The sequence below is a fragment of the Protomyctophum parallelum genome, assembly GCF_964188405.1.
Source record: "Protomyctophum parallelum genome assembly, chromosome: 1".
Taxonomy (NCBI): Eukaryota; Metazoa; Chordata; class Actinopteri; order Myctophiformes; family Myctophidae; genus Protomyctophum; species Protomyctophum parallelum.
This window is the reverse complement of record NC_139697.1, coordinates 103491168-103507608: the sequence shown is the minus strand read 5'-3', so window position 1 is coordinate 103507608 and position 16441 is coordinate 103491168. Positions and strand designations below refer to the sequence as shown.

Genomic DNA, 16441 nt, shown 5'->3' with positions numbered 1-16441 from the left:
ACATAGGGTTTAACCCTGTGAGAACCACTGACATAGAAACATAGGGTTTAACCCTGTGAGAACCACTGACATAGAAACATGAGGTTTTAACCCTGTGAGAACCACTGACATAGAAACATAGGGTTTTACCCTGTGAGAACCACTGACATAGAAACATGGGGTTTTAACCCTGTGAGAACCACTGACATAGAAACATGAGGTTTAACCCTGTGAGAACCACTGACATAGAAACATGAGGTTTAACCCTGTGAGAACCACTGACATAGAAACATAGGGTTTTAACCCTGTGAGAACCACTGACATAGAAACATAGGGTTTTAACCCTGTGAGAACCACTGACATTTAGAAACATGAGGTTTTCAGAAAACTGTCTCAGGTCTAAATAATAATTAAATATACATCATGTTCAACATCTGACCCCCTGGTGGTCGGACTGACACATTACACTGCTGGCACTAGTTCATGTTGACCTTTATCAACCTAAAAGGTCACAGCTCTGAGGCTGAAAGGTCAAAAGGTCACAGCTCTGAAGGCTGAAAGGTCAATACTGTAATGTCCTGAAATACCAGAGTCCAGGAAGGTTCAAAGGTCAACACTATTAATGTACAATTACTAGGAATACACATTCCATTATGAGTAGACAGTACGACAGTATCAGACTGTGGTTGTACCGGTCAGTACAACAGTATCAGACTGTGGTTGTACCGGTCAGTACAACAGTATCAGACTGTGGTTGTACTGGTCAGTACAACAGTATCAGACTGTGGTTGTACCGGTCAGTACAACAGTATCAGACTGTGGTTGTACTAGTGGTCAGTACAACAGTATCAGACTGTGGTTGTACTGGTCAGTACAACAGTATCAGACTGTGGTTGTACTGGTCAGTACAACAGTATCAGACTGTGGTTGTACTGGTCAGTACAACAGTATCAGACTGTGGTTGTACCGGTCAGTACAACAGTATCAGACTGTGGTTGCACCGGTCAGTACAACAGTATCAGACTGTGGTTGTACCGGTCAGTACAACAGTATCAGACTGTGGTTGTACCGGTCAGTACAACAGTATCAGACTGTGGTTGTACTGGTCAGTACAACAGTATCAGACTGTGGTTGTACCGGTCAGTACAACAGTATCAGACTGTGGTTGTACTAGTGGTCAGTACAACAGTATCAGACTGTGGTTGTACTGGTCAGTACAACAGTATCAGACTGTGGTTGTACTGGTCAGTACAACAGTATCAGACTGTGGTTGTACTGGTCAGTACAACAGTATCAGACTGTGGTTGTACCGGTCAGTACAACAGTATCAGACTGTGGTTGCACCGGTCAGTACAACAGTATCAGACTGTGGTTGTACCGGTCAGTACAACAGTATCAGACTGTGGTTGTACTGGTCAGTACGACAGTATCAGACTGTGGTTGTACCGGTCAGTACGACAGTATCAGACTGTGGTTGTACTAGTGGTCACTGGTCAGTACAACAGTATCAGACTGTGGTTGTACTGGTCAGTACAACAGTATCAGACTGTGGTTGTACCGGTCATTACAACAGTATCAGACTGTGGTTGTACCGGTCAGTACAACAGTATCAGACTGTGGTTGTACCGGTCAGTACAACAGTATCAGACTGTGGTTGTACTGGTCAGTACAACAGTATCAGACTGTGGTTGTACTGGTCAGTACAACAGTATCAGACTGTGGTTGTACCGGTCAGTACAACAGTATCAGACTGTGGTTGTACCGGTCAGTACAACAGTATCAGACTGTGGTTGTACCGCTCAGTACAACAGTATCTACACTAATAGCTGAATATAGGAGGGGCTAGCACCCTATAAATCTACACTATAGCTGAATATAGGAGGGGCTAGCGCCCTATAAATCTACACTATAGCTGAATATAGGAGGGGCTAGCGCCCTATAAATCTACACTATAGCTGAATATAGGAGGGGCTAGCACCCTATAAATCTATACTATAGCTGAATATAGGAGGGGCTAGCCCCCTATAAATCTACACTATAGCTGAATATAGGAGGGGCTAGCCCCCTATAAATCTACACTATAGCTGAATATAGGAGGGGCTTATCATCGTACCCTCAAAAACAAGGAGTGGACTTGTGTGATCGGTTCACTGCAGTCCTGCTGATGTAATCAATGGGTGACTCTGCATTCTGCAGGGACACTGCAGTGACATCATCAAACAGTGACTCTGCATTCTGCAGGGACACTGCAGTGACATCATCAAACAGTGACTCTGCACTCTGCAGGGACACTGCAGTGACATCATCAAAGAGTGACTCTGCATTCTGCAGGGACACTGCAGTGACATCATCAAACAGTGACTCTGCATTCTGCACTGCAGCCGGCCTATAGCTGAGTCACTGTCCTTCACCGTGAGGACACCAGTTTCATCCAATCAGGAGAGAGAACTCAAACAGGACAACAAGCATAACAAACTAGTGGAACAGAAAGTGATGACACAAAGAGTTACAGTTAGAGTTACAGTTACAATTCTGTCTCGTCCAATATCACCCTCTGCGATCTGCGATCATCACACACACACACACACACACACACACACACACACACACACACACACACACACACACACACACACACACACACACACACACCCCCCTCCCCCGGTGGGTACCTTGTTCCCGGCGGCGTCCTTGCCCTTGCCCTCCTCCGCCACGTGGAACCTCAGGTTCTCCAACAGGATGACGCTGCCGGGGGCGGGGCTAGCGCACGCCGCCTCCACCTCTGGCCCCACGCAGTCCTTCAGGAACGTTACGTCCCTAACGCACGCACGGGCACGCACGCACGCACACACACGGGCACGCACACACACACACACACACACACACACACACAGTTACCAAATCTGTTCTCGGTCCAAATTATGTTCAATAATGCAACTCTGTGATCTGATCCTGTGTAGATACCGCCTCCTGTATCCGGTAATGTGCGTGCGCACGCACACACACACGCACACATAAATGCAGCCAACTGACCACAGTCTAGAACCCACTTACTGCTACCATTTATTGAGAAATTAGGACCTAATTCACGCCAGCATTTTTTTAATTTGAGCTCTAATTTTGAAAAGCCACATTTTGCCTCGAACGGAAGTGGGCTTATCCCGGCCAGCTTTACGTTGCCAAGACAACCTATGTTTACATGATTGGATCCATGCCGGTACACTATAGACCTCCACTTCGTCGGCTCGTGCCGTCAAAGAAACGCTGTTTTGACCCCAAATGCCATCTGGGACAAGGAATAGGAGATACAGGCGATTGAAAGAAACAGATAGAATGGATTCTTATGGCGACGGCGATCTAAGATGAACGATCCAGTGTTGTGCTAACAACACAGCTAGCTAACCGGCTAACGTAAGTAGCATTATGGCTTGATCGATCAAATGCACTATAAAAGCGTAACAGTAATAGTACTGGGGAGGCACTGGGGAGAAACTGCAGCCACTAGGGGGACACTGGGGAGGCACTCAGGGGACACTGGGGAGGTACTGGACATTTCATATCACACACACCATGATTCACTAGCCCCCTTGGTCAGCTTGGCATGGCGCGATTTATTTCAAGCATGGCGCAGCGCCAAGCCAACAACATTGTGCAGGAAACCCTGATACATGTATGTATTTATTATGAAGATGGCTGCGCTAAGCCATTCACTTGTGACAGGAGAGGACTGGAGACGGTGTCGCATCACACTGGCATTTCATACTCGGAGGCCTCGTACACACATGTCACACCACGTGACTTCCATTGGAAAAGCATTGAGCCTGAGGCGGCCATGAAACACAGACAGAACAGATCATGTCAGTCCAGCATGTGTGTACGAGGCCAGAGCAGCATTGCAGCCTGCCCCGCGCGCAGGCAGTAGAGAACAATGGACGGTGAGAGACTTGCTTGCTACCGCTGGTTTCCCTCTGGTTTGCGCACCAAACGAGCTACTAACCACCAGTTAACTTGCCAAGTTGCCATATGCTTAAATATTTTATAAAATCAATCAGATTATCACAGCTGAAGAAGCGTCAGGTTTTCGTCATGTTGCACTGAGTCTCGTTAACCCAGCTGGCTGCGAGGAATAAAACCTAATTATTAATCAACGTCACCAAACTATCCAGTGATATATAACTTAGCTACACGTAAAGCAACTTCACTTCAGAGGAAACTAAGGGAGCTAGGGAGCTGCAGCAGCTATTGGTGTTTACTCACCAGTCAACACCACCACTGTATGGAATCCATTAGAATGATTGGAAATGGAAGTTATGGAACATTAATAGCCTATTCTAACGTGAGTTACATAATAACAGTATCAGGTACCTCCCCAGTATAAATATGATATTAACAGTAACAGTATCAGCTACCTCCCCAGTATAAACATGATATTAACAGTAACAGTATCAGCTACCTCCCCAGCAGTGTTTTATATTAAACATGTATATATATATATGTATCAGGTACCTCCCCAGCAGTGTTTTATATTAAACATGTATATATGTATCAGGTACCTCCCCAGCAGTGTTTTATATTAAACATGTATACATGTATCAGGTACCTCCCCAGCAGTGTTTTATATTAAACATGTATACATGTATCAGGTACCTCCCCAGCAGTGTTTTATATTAAACATGTATATATGTATCAGGTACCTCCCCAGCAGTGTTTTATATTAAACATGTATACATGTATCAGGTACCTCCCCAGCAGAGTTTTATATTAAACATGTATATATGTATCAGGTACCTCCCCAGCAGAGTTTTATATTAAACATGTATATATGTATCAGGTACCTTCCCAGCAGTGTTTTATAGTAAACATGTATATATGTATCAGGTACCTCCCCAGCAGTGTTTTATAGTAAACATGTATATATGTATCAGGTACCTCCCCAGCAGAGTCCTCAGCTCCGCGGCCACCGGCTCCAGGGAGTATTTGGCGGGCATGGGGGTGCCGTCCGGACGGCCCAGATGGGACATCAGAACCACAGCTTTGGCCCCGTTGTCCAGGCAGTGTTTGATGGTCGGAACGGCTGCCTTTATCCTGAGGAGAGGCACGTGCACACACACACACACACACACACACACACACACACACACACACGGGTGAGAAGGTGATGTGTGAGTGAGTGATTGAGTGAGTGAGTGTGTGTGATGGTTTATGTAGATCTGGTTGTTGGTGGTGTGTGTGTGTGTGTGTGTGTGTGTGTGTGTGTGTGTACCTCTGGTTGTTGGTGATGTGTTGGTCCTTCATTGGAACGTTGAAGTCAACCCTGTAAACACAAAAACAAACACACTGTAGTAAAACAAACAAACAAACACACCGTGACGCACTGCGTGCGTGCGTTCAAATTCGACACACACACACACACACACACACACACACACACACACACACGTTCCACAGCACAGGGAGGAGCGCAGTGCCCGGCCTCGAGTAGGTCGGACACACGGTTATCCAGAACCGCCGCAAAAGGCTCTGCTCAGGCTCTGCCAGTGGACCTAATCAGAACAAAGTCCCATCACCTCACAGCCTCTGCCTCAGCCAATCACCTCACAGCCTCTGCCTCAGCCAATCACCTCACAGCCTCTGCCTCAGCCAATTGATTGCCGTGGCAACCCCACACCTGCCAATTGATTATTTAAAGGGATTGTGACATTAAAAAAAAAGGTTTTGGAATTGTTCTTGGTTTTTTTAGGTTTTCTAATCTCAATTGCACCCAAAAAACATGAACTTTTAACATTCAGTAGATTTTCTGTGATCTGGGGTTTTCTGGCTCAAACGGGTGCTCTGATTTGCCGGCAGTAAGTGACATCACTTACTGCAAATCCCATATATGTCAATGGGATTTGCCAGCAGATGTCACTGTTTCACTGTGTTGCCTGTTTTCATTGTAGCTCAAAAGGCCCAAAAAACCCCAAAGAAAACTTCAGACCACAGAAAATCCACTGAATGTTCAAAGTTCAGGTTTTTGTGGGTGTAAAACCTTTAAATTGAACCACTCCACTTTTCAGTCAGTTTGCACTCTTCAGACACAGACTGATAGATAGATAGATAGATAGATACAGAGATCCCCACGGATAGTTAAAACGGGTGCTATGACAAGTTGACAACGGGTATTATTAGGTTCCCTAGTTGCATCGTTCTCAAGTAGGCCGGTGGCCGACGGGCACGTACAGGTGTAGTCATTAAAAATGAGTGAAGGTTGAAAATGAGTGAGTTACACGCCCTTACGGGCAGACATTTGGAATCCACTCAAGGACACCATGAGACCCACTGGGGTGTAGCAGAGTGGTGTTTCCAGACCCACTGGGGTGTAGCAGAGTGGTGTTTCCAGAGACCCACTGGGGTGTAGCAGAGTGGTGTTTCCAGACCCACTGGGGTGTAGCAGAGTGGTGTTTCCAGTGAGCTGACATGCACAACGGCAACACCCTGACTCTGACCAGAATGGAACAGAGCCTTCATGTGTGTGTGTGTGTGTGTGTGTGTGTGTGTGTGTGTGTGTGTGTGTGTGTGTGTGTGTGTGTGTGTGTGTGTGTGCTCCTGAGTTGACCCCCTGCTGCCTCTGTATGGCAGGTTGACGATGAGTTTCTAATCCTCAGAGTCATCGCAGAGGATTATGATGAAGAGATACGATTACATTTACAGTACAGTGTTCAGTAAATAACACTGCATCAGTGATGTAAATATGTTTTCAATGTAATGAGTCCCAGGATGCAGGGATGGTCTTTTAGAAATGAGTCCCAGGATGCAGGGAAAGGTCCTTTAGAAATGAGTCCCAGGATGCAGGGATGGTCTTTTAGAAATGAGTCCCAGGATGCAGGGATGGTCTTTTAGAAATGAGTCCCAGGATGCAGGGAAAGGTCCATTAGAAATGAGTCCCGGGATGCAGGGATGGTCTTTTTAGAAATGAGTCCCAGGATGCAGGAATGGTCTTTTTAGAAATGAGTCCCAGGATGCAGGGATGGTCTTTTAGAGATGAGTCCCAGGATGCAGGGATGGTCCTTTAGAAATGAGTCCCAGGATGCAGGGATGGTCTTTTAGAGATGAGTCCCAGGATGCAGGGATGGTCCTTTAGAAATGAGTCCCAGGATGCAGGGATGGTCTTTTAGAGATGAGTCCCAGGATGCAGGGATGGTCCTTTAGAAATGAGTCCCAGGATGCAGGGATGGTCTTTTAGAGATGAGTCCCAGGATGCAGGGATGGTCTTTTTAGAAATGAGTCCCAGGATGCAGGGATGGTCTTTTAGAAATGAGTCCCAGGATGCAGGGATGGTCTTTTAGAAATGAGTCCCAGGATGCAGGGATGGTCTTTTAGAAATGAGTCCCAGGATGCAGGGATGGTCTTTTAGAGATGAGTCCCAGGATGCAGGGATGGTCTTTTAGAAATGAGTCCCAGGATGCAGGGATGGCCTTTTAGAAATGAGTCCCAGGGACATTTCATGGTTATAACGTGGTAATATTCATGTAGAAAACAGAAGAAATGATTATTATAACTAAAGCTAGCAAAATAAACTAGAATAAAAACAGTACAGTAGTACAGTAGTGCATCCCGTGGATGCAGAGGTCGTTGTTTTATTGCTTCCCTTAACTATAAACTGCGTTTTGGGATGCAAAATGCACCCCATTTTAATCTCTGTTGTATTATACTGTATGTATGTAAACATGGTCCATTCTTCTTGTATAATGCAAAGACACACACACACACACACACACACACACACACACACACACACACACACAGTTCCATGTATTTTGGAAACTACTAAGTGTAACCATATAGAACACGCAATAGATTAGCTATCGCTTCACAGCGAATATATGTATGAACATGCTTGTTACGACACACGCACACACACACACACACACGCACACACGCACGCACTCTATTGTTGGCGTCTAGTCTCTTGGCTCCTGAGAAAGCAGTCAGTGAGTTCCATTGATTCAGTGCCAGAGGAATTCTACCGGCCGTGATCTGAAATAACAAACTGTGTCCACTGGCTGGACCAGAATGAAACCAGCTTCAATCCACTTGTTATAGAACCAGCATGATGAAACTAGTGTGGAGCCATTGGAGTCCATGGTCGCTGAGGGGGCGCTTGTTTTACAGGTTAGGGATGAGGTTAGGTTTAGAACTAGTTTTTGTGAGGTTATATAACCCCACCCTACTGGTAGTAGCTGGCACTGTAAAACAAGCGCGTCCCATCCAAACCCAGGCTCTGAGTCCTGTTTTTGGAGTCTCTCTCTCTCTCTCTCTCTCTCTCTCTCTCTCTCTCTCTCTCTCTCTCTCTCTCTCTCTCTCTCTCTCTCTCTCTCTCTCTCTCTCTCTCTCTCTCTCTCTCTCTCTCTCTCTCTCTCTCTCTCTCTCTCTCTCTCTCTCTCTCTCTCTCTCTCTCTCTCTCTCTCTCTCTCTCTCTCTCTCTCTCTCTCTCTCTCTCTCCCCTCTCCCCCCCCCCCCCCCAGGCAGACGGAGGGCCAATAAAAGGTCTATCTGTGAGTCTTATCTGAGGCTAAATGAAGGGAGGGAGGAAGAACAACAGGGAAAGTTACACAATCAGGAAGTGAATTAATAGTTACAACAAATGTCTTGCTTTGTGATGCACAGCAGACTGACAGTCACACACACACACACACACACACACACACACACTCTCTCTCTCTCTTGCTACAACAGCAGCAAACACACGCAAGATGCCCTCCTAGTGCCCTGGGTTCATTTCGTCGACCAAAACTGTGACGCAAGAATGTTCTAACTTCTAAGTTCACGTCGGCACAGGCAGCCAGACAAGCAAAACTCAGGAACTGGTTGGAATAACGTGTTCCTTCCACGCGCTACGTCCAACCAGGGAAACTCCCCCCTGTCAGGTGTAAAGGAGCAACTTGGACACTCAGGCATGAAGGAAGCATGAGTTCAAGTCCGTTGCTCTCCCCTTGTCCCTCATATATGGGGACTAGGTTGGTCTCCCCTTGTCCCTCATATATGGGGACTAGGTTGGTCTCCCCTTGTCCCCCATATATGGGGACTAGGTTGCTCTCCCCTTGTCCCCCATATATGGAGACTAGGTTGGTCTCCCCTTGTCCCCCATATATGGGGACTAGGTTGGTCTCCCCTTGTCCCCCATATATGGGGACTAGGTTGGTCTCCCCGTGTCCCCCATATATGGGGACTAGGTTGGTCTCCCCGTGTACCCCATATATGGGGACTAGGTTGGTCTCCCCTTGTCCCTTGTCTGTGCTCATGTGCTGTGTCTGTTGTTCCGCCCGCAGGCAGCACACAGAGCAATGAGAGCATCAGAGTGAACGCAGCATGATAGCGTCCCCGACACGTTGAATATTATTCAATATTATTATTTGTAAAGTTCGAACGCCAACTTTTAACACTCCACGGCTGCACGCACAAATAAAGAGTGCACTAGTTCGGCACTCGCACATGACGGATTATTATCGATCAAAACAATCCTTAGCGTGTTGCACAGCATGAATGATAAGTAATCACCGTCACCGACCTGGCTGGATAAATATCGCTATGACAAATTGTCAAAATGTTTAGTGCCGCTGTCAAAACATGACACAGTGAGAGTTGAAGATTCTAACTATTGAACAAGAAAGCCACAGTTTTGAAGGAAGTGGGTCCTAGACAGGGCTTGACGTATAGCTCATGGATGCATGGATGATAGACAGACTATCCGTTTTTATCCTGCTGTTGCTGTTCTATCATGTGATATTCGATGCAGGGCAAGATGCTCGATTGGGAATTAAATTGTAACATTCTCCTTGGCTTTGACTGCTTCAGACAGAACATCTGACACACAGCTAACTTACTCGGCTGCCTACCGTTGCTCGTTTACTCAGGTCACACAATGGATGGACCACTGATATTTATCCATCCAGGTCGGTGATTTTGTAACACATGCTTTTGTAAGCGACGCTAAGGATTGTTTTGATCGATAATAATCCGTCATGTGCGTGCGCGAGTGCACTCTTTATTTGTGCGTGCAGCCGTGCACAGTGTTTCTCCCACGTTTGGTTAAAAGTTGGCGTTCAAACTTTACAAATATGTGAATATTCATTGAAATGAGAAACAAAATATTGTGCTGTAAAAGCATTTTGTTTTATTAAAAAAAAACTCAACAAAGAAGTTTATTTGTATTTTTGTCCTAATATTTTTTATTTCTAATACATTTGTCTTAAAGCGCAAATAACATACTTTCTAAAATGGCTTTTAATATTTAATATCATATTGTCTATGTCCCAAAGTTATTTCTAATGGTTTTGAGCCTCAATCACCACTGATATAACCAGGCCTTGTCATTTCTTTCTGGACTTTGAAAGCAGTTTTAGCTGCAGTACCACAATGTCCTGAGGTGGTGGGGGTGCAGATGCAGATTATTTAATATTTGAGTCATTATAATACTGATGCTAGATAAAACCAGGTTGTTTCCATTCCATGCCAGCTTGGAAAATCGACAATGGTGGACATTGTAAACAAAGTGGAAATGCAAATTTGGAACTGAATACTTAAGAAGAGGAGGAATTATACAAAGTAGGGTGACATTGATGACATCACAATGAGGCCAAAATCAGTTGAGCTGTTCCTGAGAGCAATTTCTATTAAAGCACCTGATATGATATGAAAGCCTGATTGTTCAAAATTGGTTATTTGTGGGGATAGAAAACACAAATGGGAGCTCCAAAAACAGAAAAGAAATGGAAAAAGTTGAATTCTATGTTATAGGTCCTTTAATATTATTTGACATTGATAATATAACTTACTATAAGTTTTTATTCTTATTTAAGCTTTAGTCTTTGTGTTGATGTGTGCACATGCATTGAGCCTGTCAGAAATAGCAAAAAAACAAGTGTTTTTTCTAACACGTTTTAGTGGTAGATCTTGGCTTACAATTGGGAATAAAATGGGCTCTTGGGCTTGAAAAGGTTGGTTACCACTGCATTAGATGATTGACACAGGGGTGAAAAATGGGTTACAAAATCGTGGGATAAAAATTATATATAAAAAAAGTAATTAGGATGCCATTATGCCATTATTTTAGATTTAGTTCACCAAAATCTTATGGTATGCAATAATGTAGTCAACTAACGCTAGACGAAAAGTAAAACATTTCAAATTAACTAAAATATTAAAACTAAACTGAATTGTATTTCAACAAAGACGACATCAAGATGTGCTCAAATGAACACTGATCATGTCTGTGTGTCTGTACTGTACATGTCCAGATTAATGAACACTGATCATGTGTGTGTGTCTGTACTGTACATGTCCAGATTCCACTCTAAAGTCCATCTCTGCTCCACAAAGTGAACTTGCTGCTCCGTTAACCTTCAAACCTTCTCTCTGTAAAGAGCACGAGCCAACGGAGTGGCGTGAACCTTGACCTTTTCCTCTGAGCTTTCCTCGGACACACACATTCACACACACACACACCGATGAACCTTGACCTTTCCTCCGAGCCCCCCCCCCCCCCTCCCTCCCTAACAACGAGGCGAACCTTGACCTTTCCCCCGCCGGCCCCCTGAATGTCTGGTCGGCAGACTGACCCCTGATATTTACCACAGACCGGTGTTCAGTTTCACGTTGACAGTCAGAGTGTATGCACATGGATGACCACTGCCTTGTGTAGCCTGTACTGTAACTGTAACTGTAATGTATGTCACCCATTCTTGAGATAAGGGACAAAACTTTTTTCAAACTGGATTTTTTTTTTTTTTAAGATACATTCAAATCAAATGGATGTATTTGTAGACACAGGTCTCAACTACCAATATTGAGAAGGAACAGGTTTTTCGCATAACATTTCTTTCTAAAATGGGACATTTATGCACTTAATACCCGATTCATGTCAACTCCGTCAGACACACTAAAATACCTTTTAATTGAATTTGATAATTTCAACAATAATATAAAGTCCTCAGTTCTCTTATAATGGCTTTCAGTAATCAAGTTAAGTAATACAATTATTTTAATATTGTTTTTTTCCAATATCACACTATTATGAAATATCCAATTTCTCAAATCCGTCATTTCAACCTCTATTTTCAATATTATAACATGAAAACCATGTAAAAAAAAAAAAAATCATCATTACGTATCATTTCAGTTGGTGTTTCAATACATATGCACAAAATATTTAACATCACATTTTCTATTTCTTTGGAAATTAACAAAAACATCACGGGACGAACATCTGACGGAGTTGACGAACATCTGACGGAGTTGACAAGTTTAACTGATTTAGGTTCTAGATCACCTAGGATCTTGATTCTGGTGACTAATCCCACATTTTCAAGGATGAGGAATACAGTGGTACTATTTATATTGGCCCTGTGACCATGGCAGCCATTTTCAAAATGGCAGCCACCTGCTGTTATCTTACAATAACTCAAGTTCTACACCACCTAGGATCTTGATTCTGATGACTAATCCTACATTTTCAATGAGGAGGAATACAGTTTTATCTATTTAGATTTATCCCGTGACAATGGCAGCCATTTAAAAAAATGGTGGACCTGCTATTATTTTACCAATTTAGTCAGGGAATAGGCCTATTATCAGAATAATGTCAAATCTGTGAATACATTTCTTACCAAGAATTTTTTCACCAATGTGTTTGTAAAGGTGTCTACTAACATATCCCACATTGGTTTCTATTGAACCACCCTAGAGGCATTTTTGACAGCTGCTGAAAGTTGGGTACCATACCAAGTGGCTATGGCAAAACTAGGGAGTCTATGGCCAAACTAGGGGTCAAACCCCTTGGGCTAAATTCGGCCATATATCCACTTGCCCAAATGTGCTGACCTCATTTTGTGATGATGGCTATGGCCGTTTTCAGCCCAAGGAGTGTTCTTCGTGCATAGCTAATGCTTGGAATGCATTCAGAATCATGAAAACTCCCTAGTTTGACATGTCACATGCTACTTAAAGCATAATGAACATTTTGCCTTATATAGGTTGTTGATGGTACCCCAACTTTCAGCAGCTGTCAAAAGGTCCCCTAGGGTGGTTGAATATAAAGCAATGTGGGATATGTTAGTAGACACCCTTCCAAACACATTGGTGAAGAAAATTCTTGATAAGGAATTTATTACCAGATTGTATTAATATCCCCTGACTAAATAACTCATCTTCTAGACCACCTAGACCCGACTTCACAAACAGAGACCCGATTGACACCTAAACAACAAGTTTGGACAGCCCCACCAATTAGTGTTACGGAAAATAGCAAGTGTCTACCCTAGGCCCAGAGGGAGACACAGAACTTAGATGCGGCTCACATGTTGCACGACTCCTCAACAAGCTGCCACCAGGGATGAGAGCTGAATTCTGCCGCACAATGCTCTGCGGCCCAGGAGCAACCAACACCCTGTTGGAGTTCTCTGAGTGGTTGAAGCATGAGTCCTAGCCATATAGCCTGTGCAAAGGCAAACACCTTGAAGACCTGCTTGAGGTGAACAGTGAGCAGTGAACAGTGAGCGAAAGACTGAAGACAGAAGATCTGCCTTCAGGACTATCAGGCAGGATGTGCAGACACTGAAGGCATCAGTGTCGTTCTGTGTCCCCAGCATGTCAACCAAAGCAATGTTACCAAATCAAAGGAGCCTTCACCTCAAGTCACCTGGGGCTGGGTGAGCAATCGTATCCTGTATCTAGCCTCACAACTAAATACAGACACTTGGCCAGACTGCCGTTTGAAAGGGTCAAACCCTTCATCCTGATTGGGGAAGACCACCCCACCTAATCACACCAACCAAACAAGTGAGGTTGGGGCCTCCAGGTGGGCCAGTAGCCATCTGCACAAGACTGGGCTGGACCCTGCAGGAAAGCAATCTCCAGCCAAGACAATGTAAGTTGACTATAACAGAGCCCCAGAACACAGAGCTCATGAGAAGGATGGAGAAACACTGGCAGGAGGCCACCAAGATACAACGCCACACTGCAGTGGCCAGTGAAGTCAAACTGTGCGTCTGTACCTGAAAGAGACAAGTCAAAGGCCAGAAAGCCCACCTCCTTTTAATGTCCTGTCAGTAGCAACTCAACCTGCACCTGAAATAAGCCCTGACCCCTCCCAGAGAAAGTTCATCCTTGAAAATGTAATGATTAGTCGCCAGAATCAAGATCCTTGGTGGTCTAAAACTTGAGTTATTGGTAAAATAACAGCAGGTTGGTGGTCACTTTGAAAAACAATGGCTGCCATGGTCACAGGACAAATCTAAATAGTACCACTGTATTCCTCATCTTTTAAAATGTATTATTAGTCGGCAGAATCAAGATCCTATGTGGTCTAAAACTTGGGTTATTGTAAAATAACAGCAGGTGGCGGCCATTTTGAAAAACAATGGCTGCCATGGTCACAGGACAAATCTAAATAGTACCAATGTATCCCTCATCCTTGAAAATGTAGTCTTAGTCACCAGAATCAAGATCCTAGGTGGTGTAGAACTTGAGTTATTGTAAAATAACATCAGGTGGCGGCAATTTTGGAAAATGGCTGCCATGGTCACCACGAGACAAATCTGTGATGGCCCTATAGCCAAAAATGTTCCTTAAGGCATGCTCTAACTGTGTGCCAAATTAGAATACGTCCCATTATTCAAAAACTATAATTTTATTGTTTTAGGAACACTTTTGTCAACTCCGTCAGATACATGTCAACTCCGTCAGACACAAAACCTGACGGAGTTGACGTCTGACGGAGTTGACAAAATGTCATTTGTTTTCATCTTAACCCTCTGTAGTACAATGTAGCCATTTTGTTTTTGCTTCATTTGTTAGCTAAACCTAACCCTAAACTTTTATAATAAACATTATTTTGGAATTCTTAACAAAGATCATAATAATGTCCTGACGGAGTTGACATGTAAAAGCTGTGACCACCCTGATATCAACATTGTTTGTTTAAAATATCAAACAATTGAATGCTTTTCAGACCAGGTGCTCCACATTTGCAACAAATACAAACGGGACTTGGAAAAGGAGTCTTCAGGCTAAATCTGTCGACAATATTTTCTGATTAATTTAAGACTTTTAAAAAACCTGACGGAGTTGACGGGAGACGTGGGACACACATTTGATATGAGATATCTAATGGAAAATATAAATTAAAATTATTGTGTATATTGTTTGCTATGTTGTTGACAATCTACTTTAATTTAGTATGTATATTTATGTGATTGTGACAGTATTAGACACTTTTTTAGCAGTTTGAAATTATGACCACTTGCTGGGGACAGGCTAAATACAGGCGTTTTTGGGTACAGTGCCTGCTTTTAACTAATTCAGATGGCATATGAAAACAATTATAATGAAATTAATGGCATAATAATACACAACTGTATTACATTTAACTTTGCAAGTGCTTTTATTTTTATTAAATTAATTTATTTTTAACAATAATAAGGCTCTTATGTGTGGGACATGTTTTTTCCACTTTTGTCCCTCATCTCAAGAATGAGTGATGTATATATATATATATCCCATTCTGACCTGAGATCAGATTCTACAAATGTCTTCTACATCCCGACAGTTTTCTGAAAAAGCCATGTTTCTATGTCAGTCGTTCTTCGATTTTTTCCAAAACAGCAGACCTACAAGCTCGTAGCGCGCCACTCGGTGGCGCGCTACGAGCTTGTAGGTCTGCTGTTTTTCAATAGCTAAAGCATAACATAATGCCTAACACCAAAAGGGGTTCCCGCCCCAAAATGGGTTAAATATCATATATATATAATATATATATATAATATATAATTATAATTATACAGTAAGGTAACCACGCACCTTCCACAACTATCAACAACAATCATCACGTGACATTCACACTGATTGAACTCAGAAATTGCTTTTCAAATGATATTTGTGTACAGTTATATTTATAAGTGGGTAGCCGCCATCGGGGACCAACCGGGTTCCTTGAGTCATGAGGCCCCATAGGTCATAGGTCAGGAGCCTATCTCCTGTTTCTGTAGCACGAGTACACCCCATCCCTGGACAGGACACGAGTACTGTACTGTGGCTCAGGAGGTAGAGCGGGTCGTCCAATGATCCCTGGGTCGAATCCCGGCTCCTCCTCCTGTCTACATGTGGAAGTGTCCTTGGGCAAAGACACTGAACCCTACATTGAAGTGTCCTTGGGCAAAGACACTGAACCCTACATTGAAGTGTCCTTGGGCAAAGACACTGAACCCTACATTGAAGTGTCCTTGGGCAAAGACACTGAACCCTACATTGAAGTGTCCTTGGGCAAAGACACTGAACCCTACATTGAAGTGTCCTTGGGCAAAGACACTGAACCCTACATTGAAGTGTCCTTGGGCAAAGACACTGAACCCTACATTGAAGTGTCCTTGGGCAAAGACACTGAACCCTACATTGAAGTGTCCTTGGGCAAAGACACTGAGTGAATTTA

The 16441-nt window shown here is 43.7% G+C and overlaps 1 protein-coding gene across 2 annotated transcripts in view; it reads right to left on the bottom strand.

The window, feature by feature from the left end:
- The window catches only part of pgk1 (phosphoglycerate kinase 1), a 51745-nt gene that overhangs the window by 23300 nt on the left and 12004 nt on the right, over positions 1 to 16441 (bottom strand). For both annotated transcript variants that reach the window (XR_014569127.1, XM_083762780.1), the window contains exons 2-4: positions 5243 to 5293; positions 4909 to 5064; positions 2652 to 2796 (exon numbers count right to left, since the gene is read on the bottom strand). Coding sequence is in view for 1 of the 2 variants with exons in the window: in XM_083762780.1 (XP_083618906.1) it covers positions 2652 to 2796; positions 4909 to 5064; positions 5243 to 5293 (352 nt within the window). In the remaining variant the exon portion in view is untranslated. The remainder of the gene's footprint in view (positions 1 to 2651; positions 2797 to 4908; positions 5065 to 5242; positions 5294 to 16441) is intronic.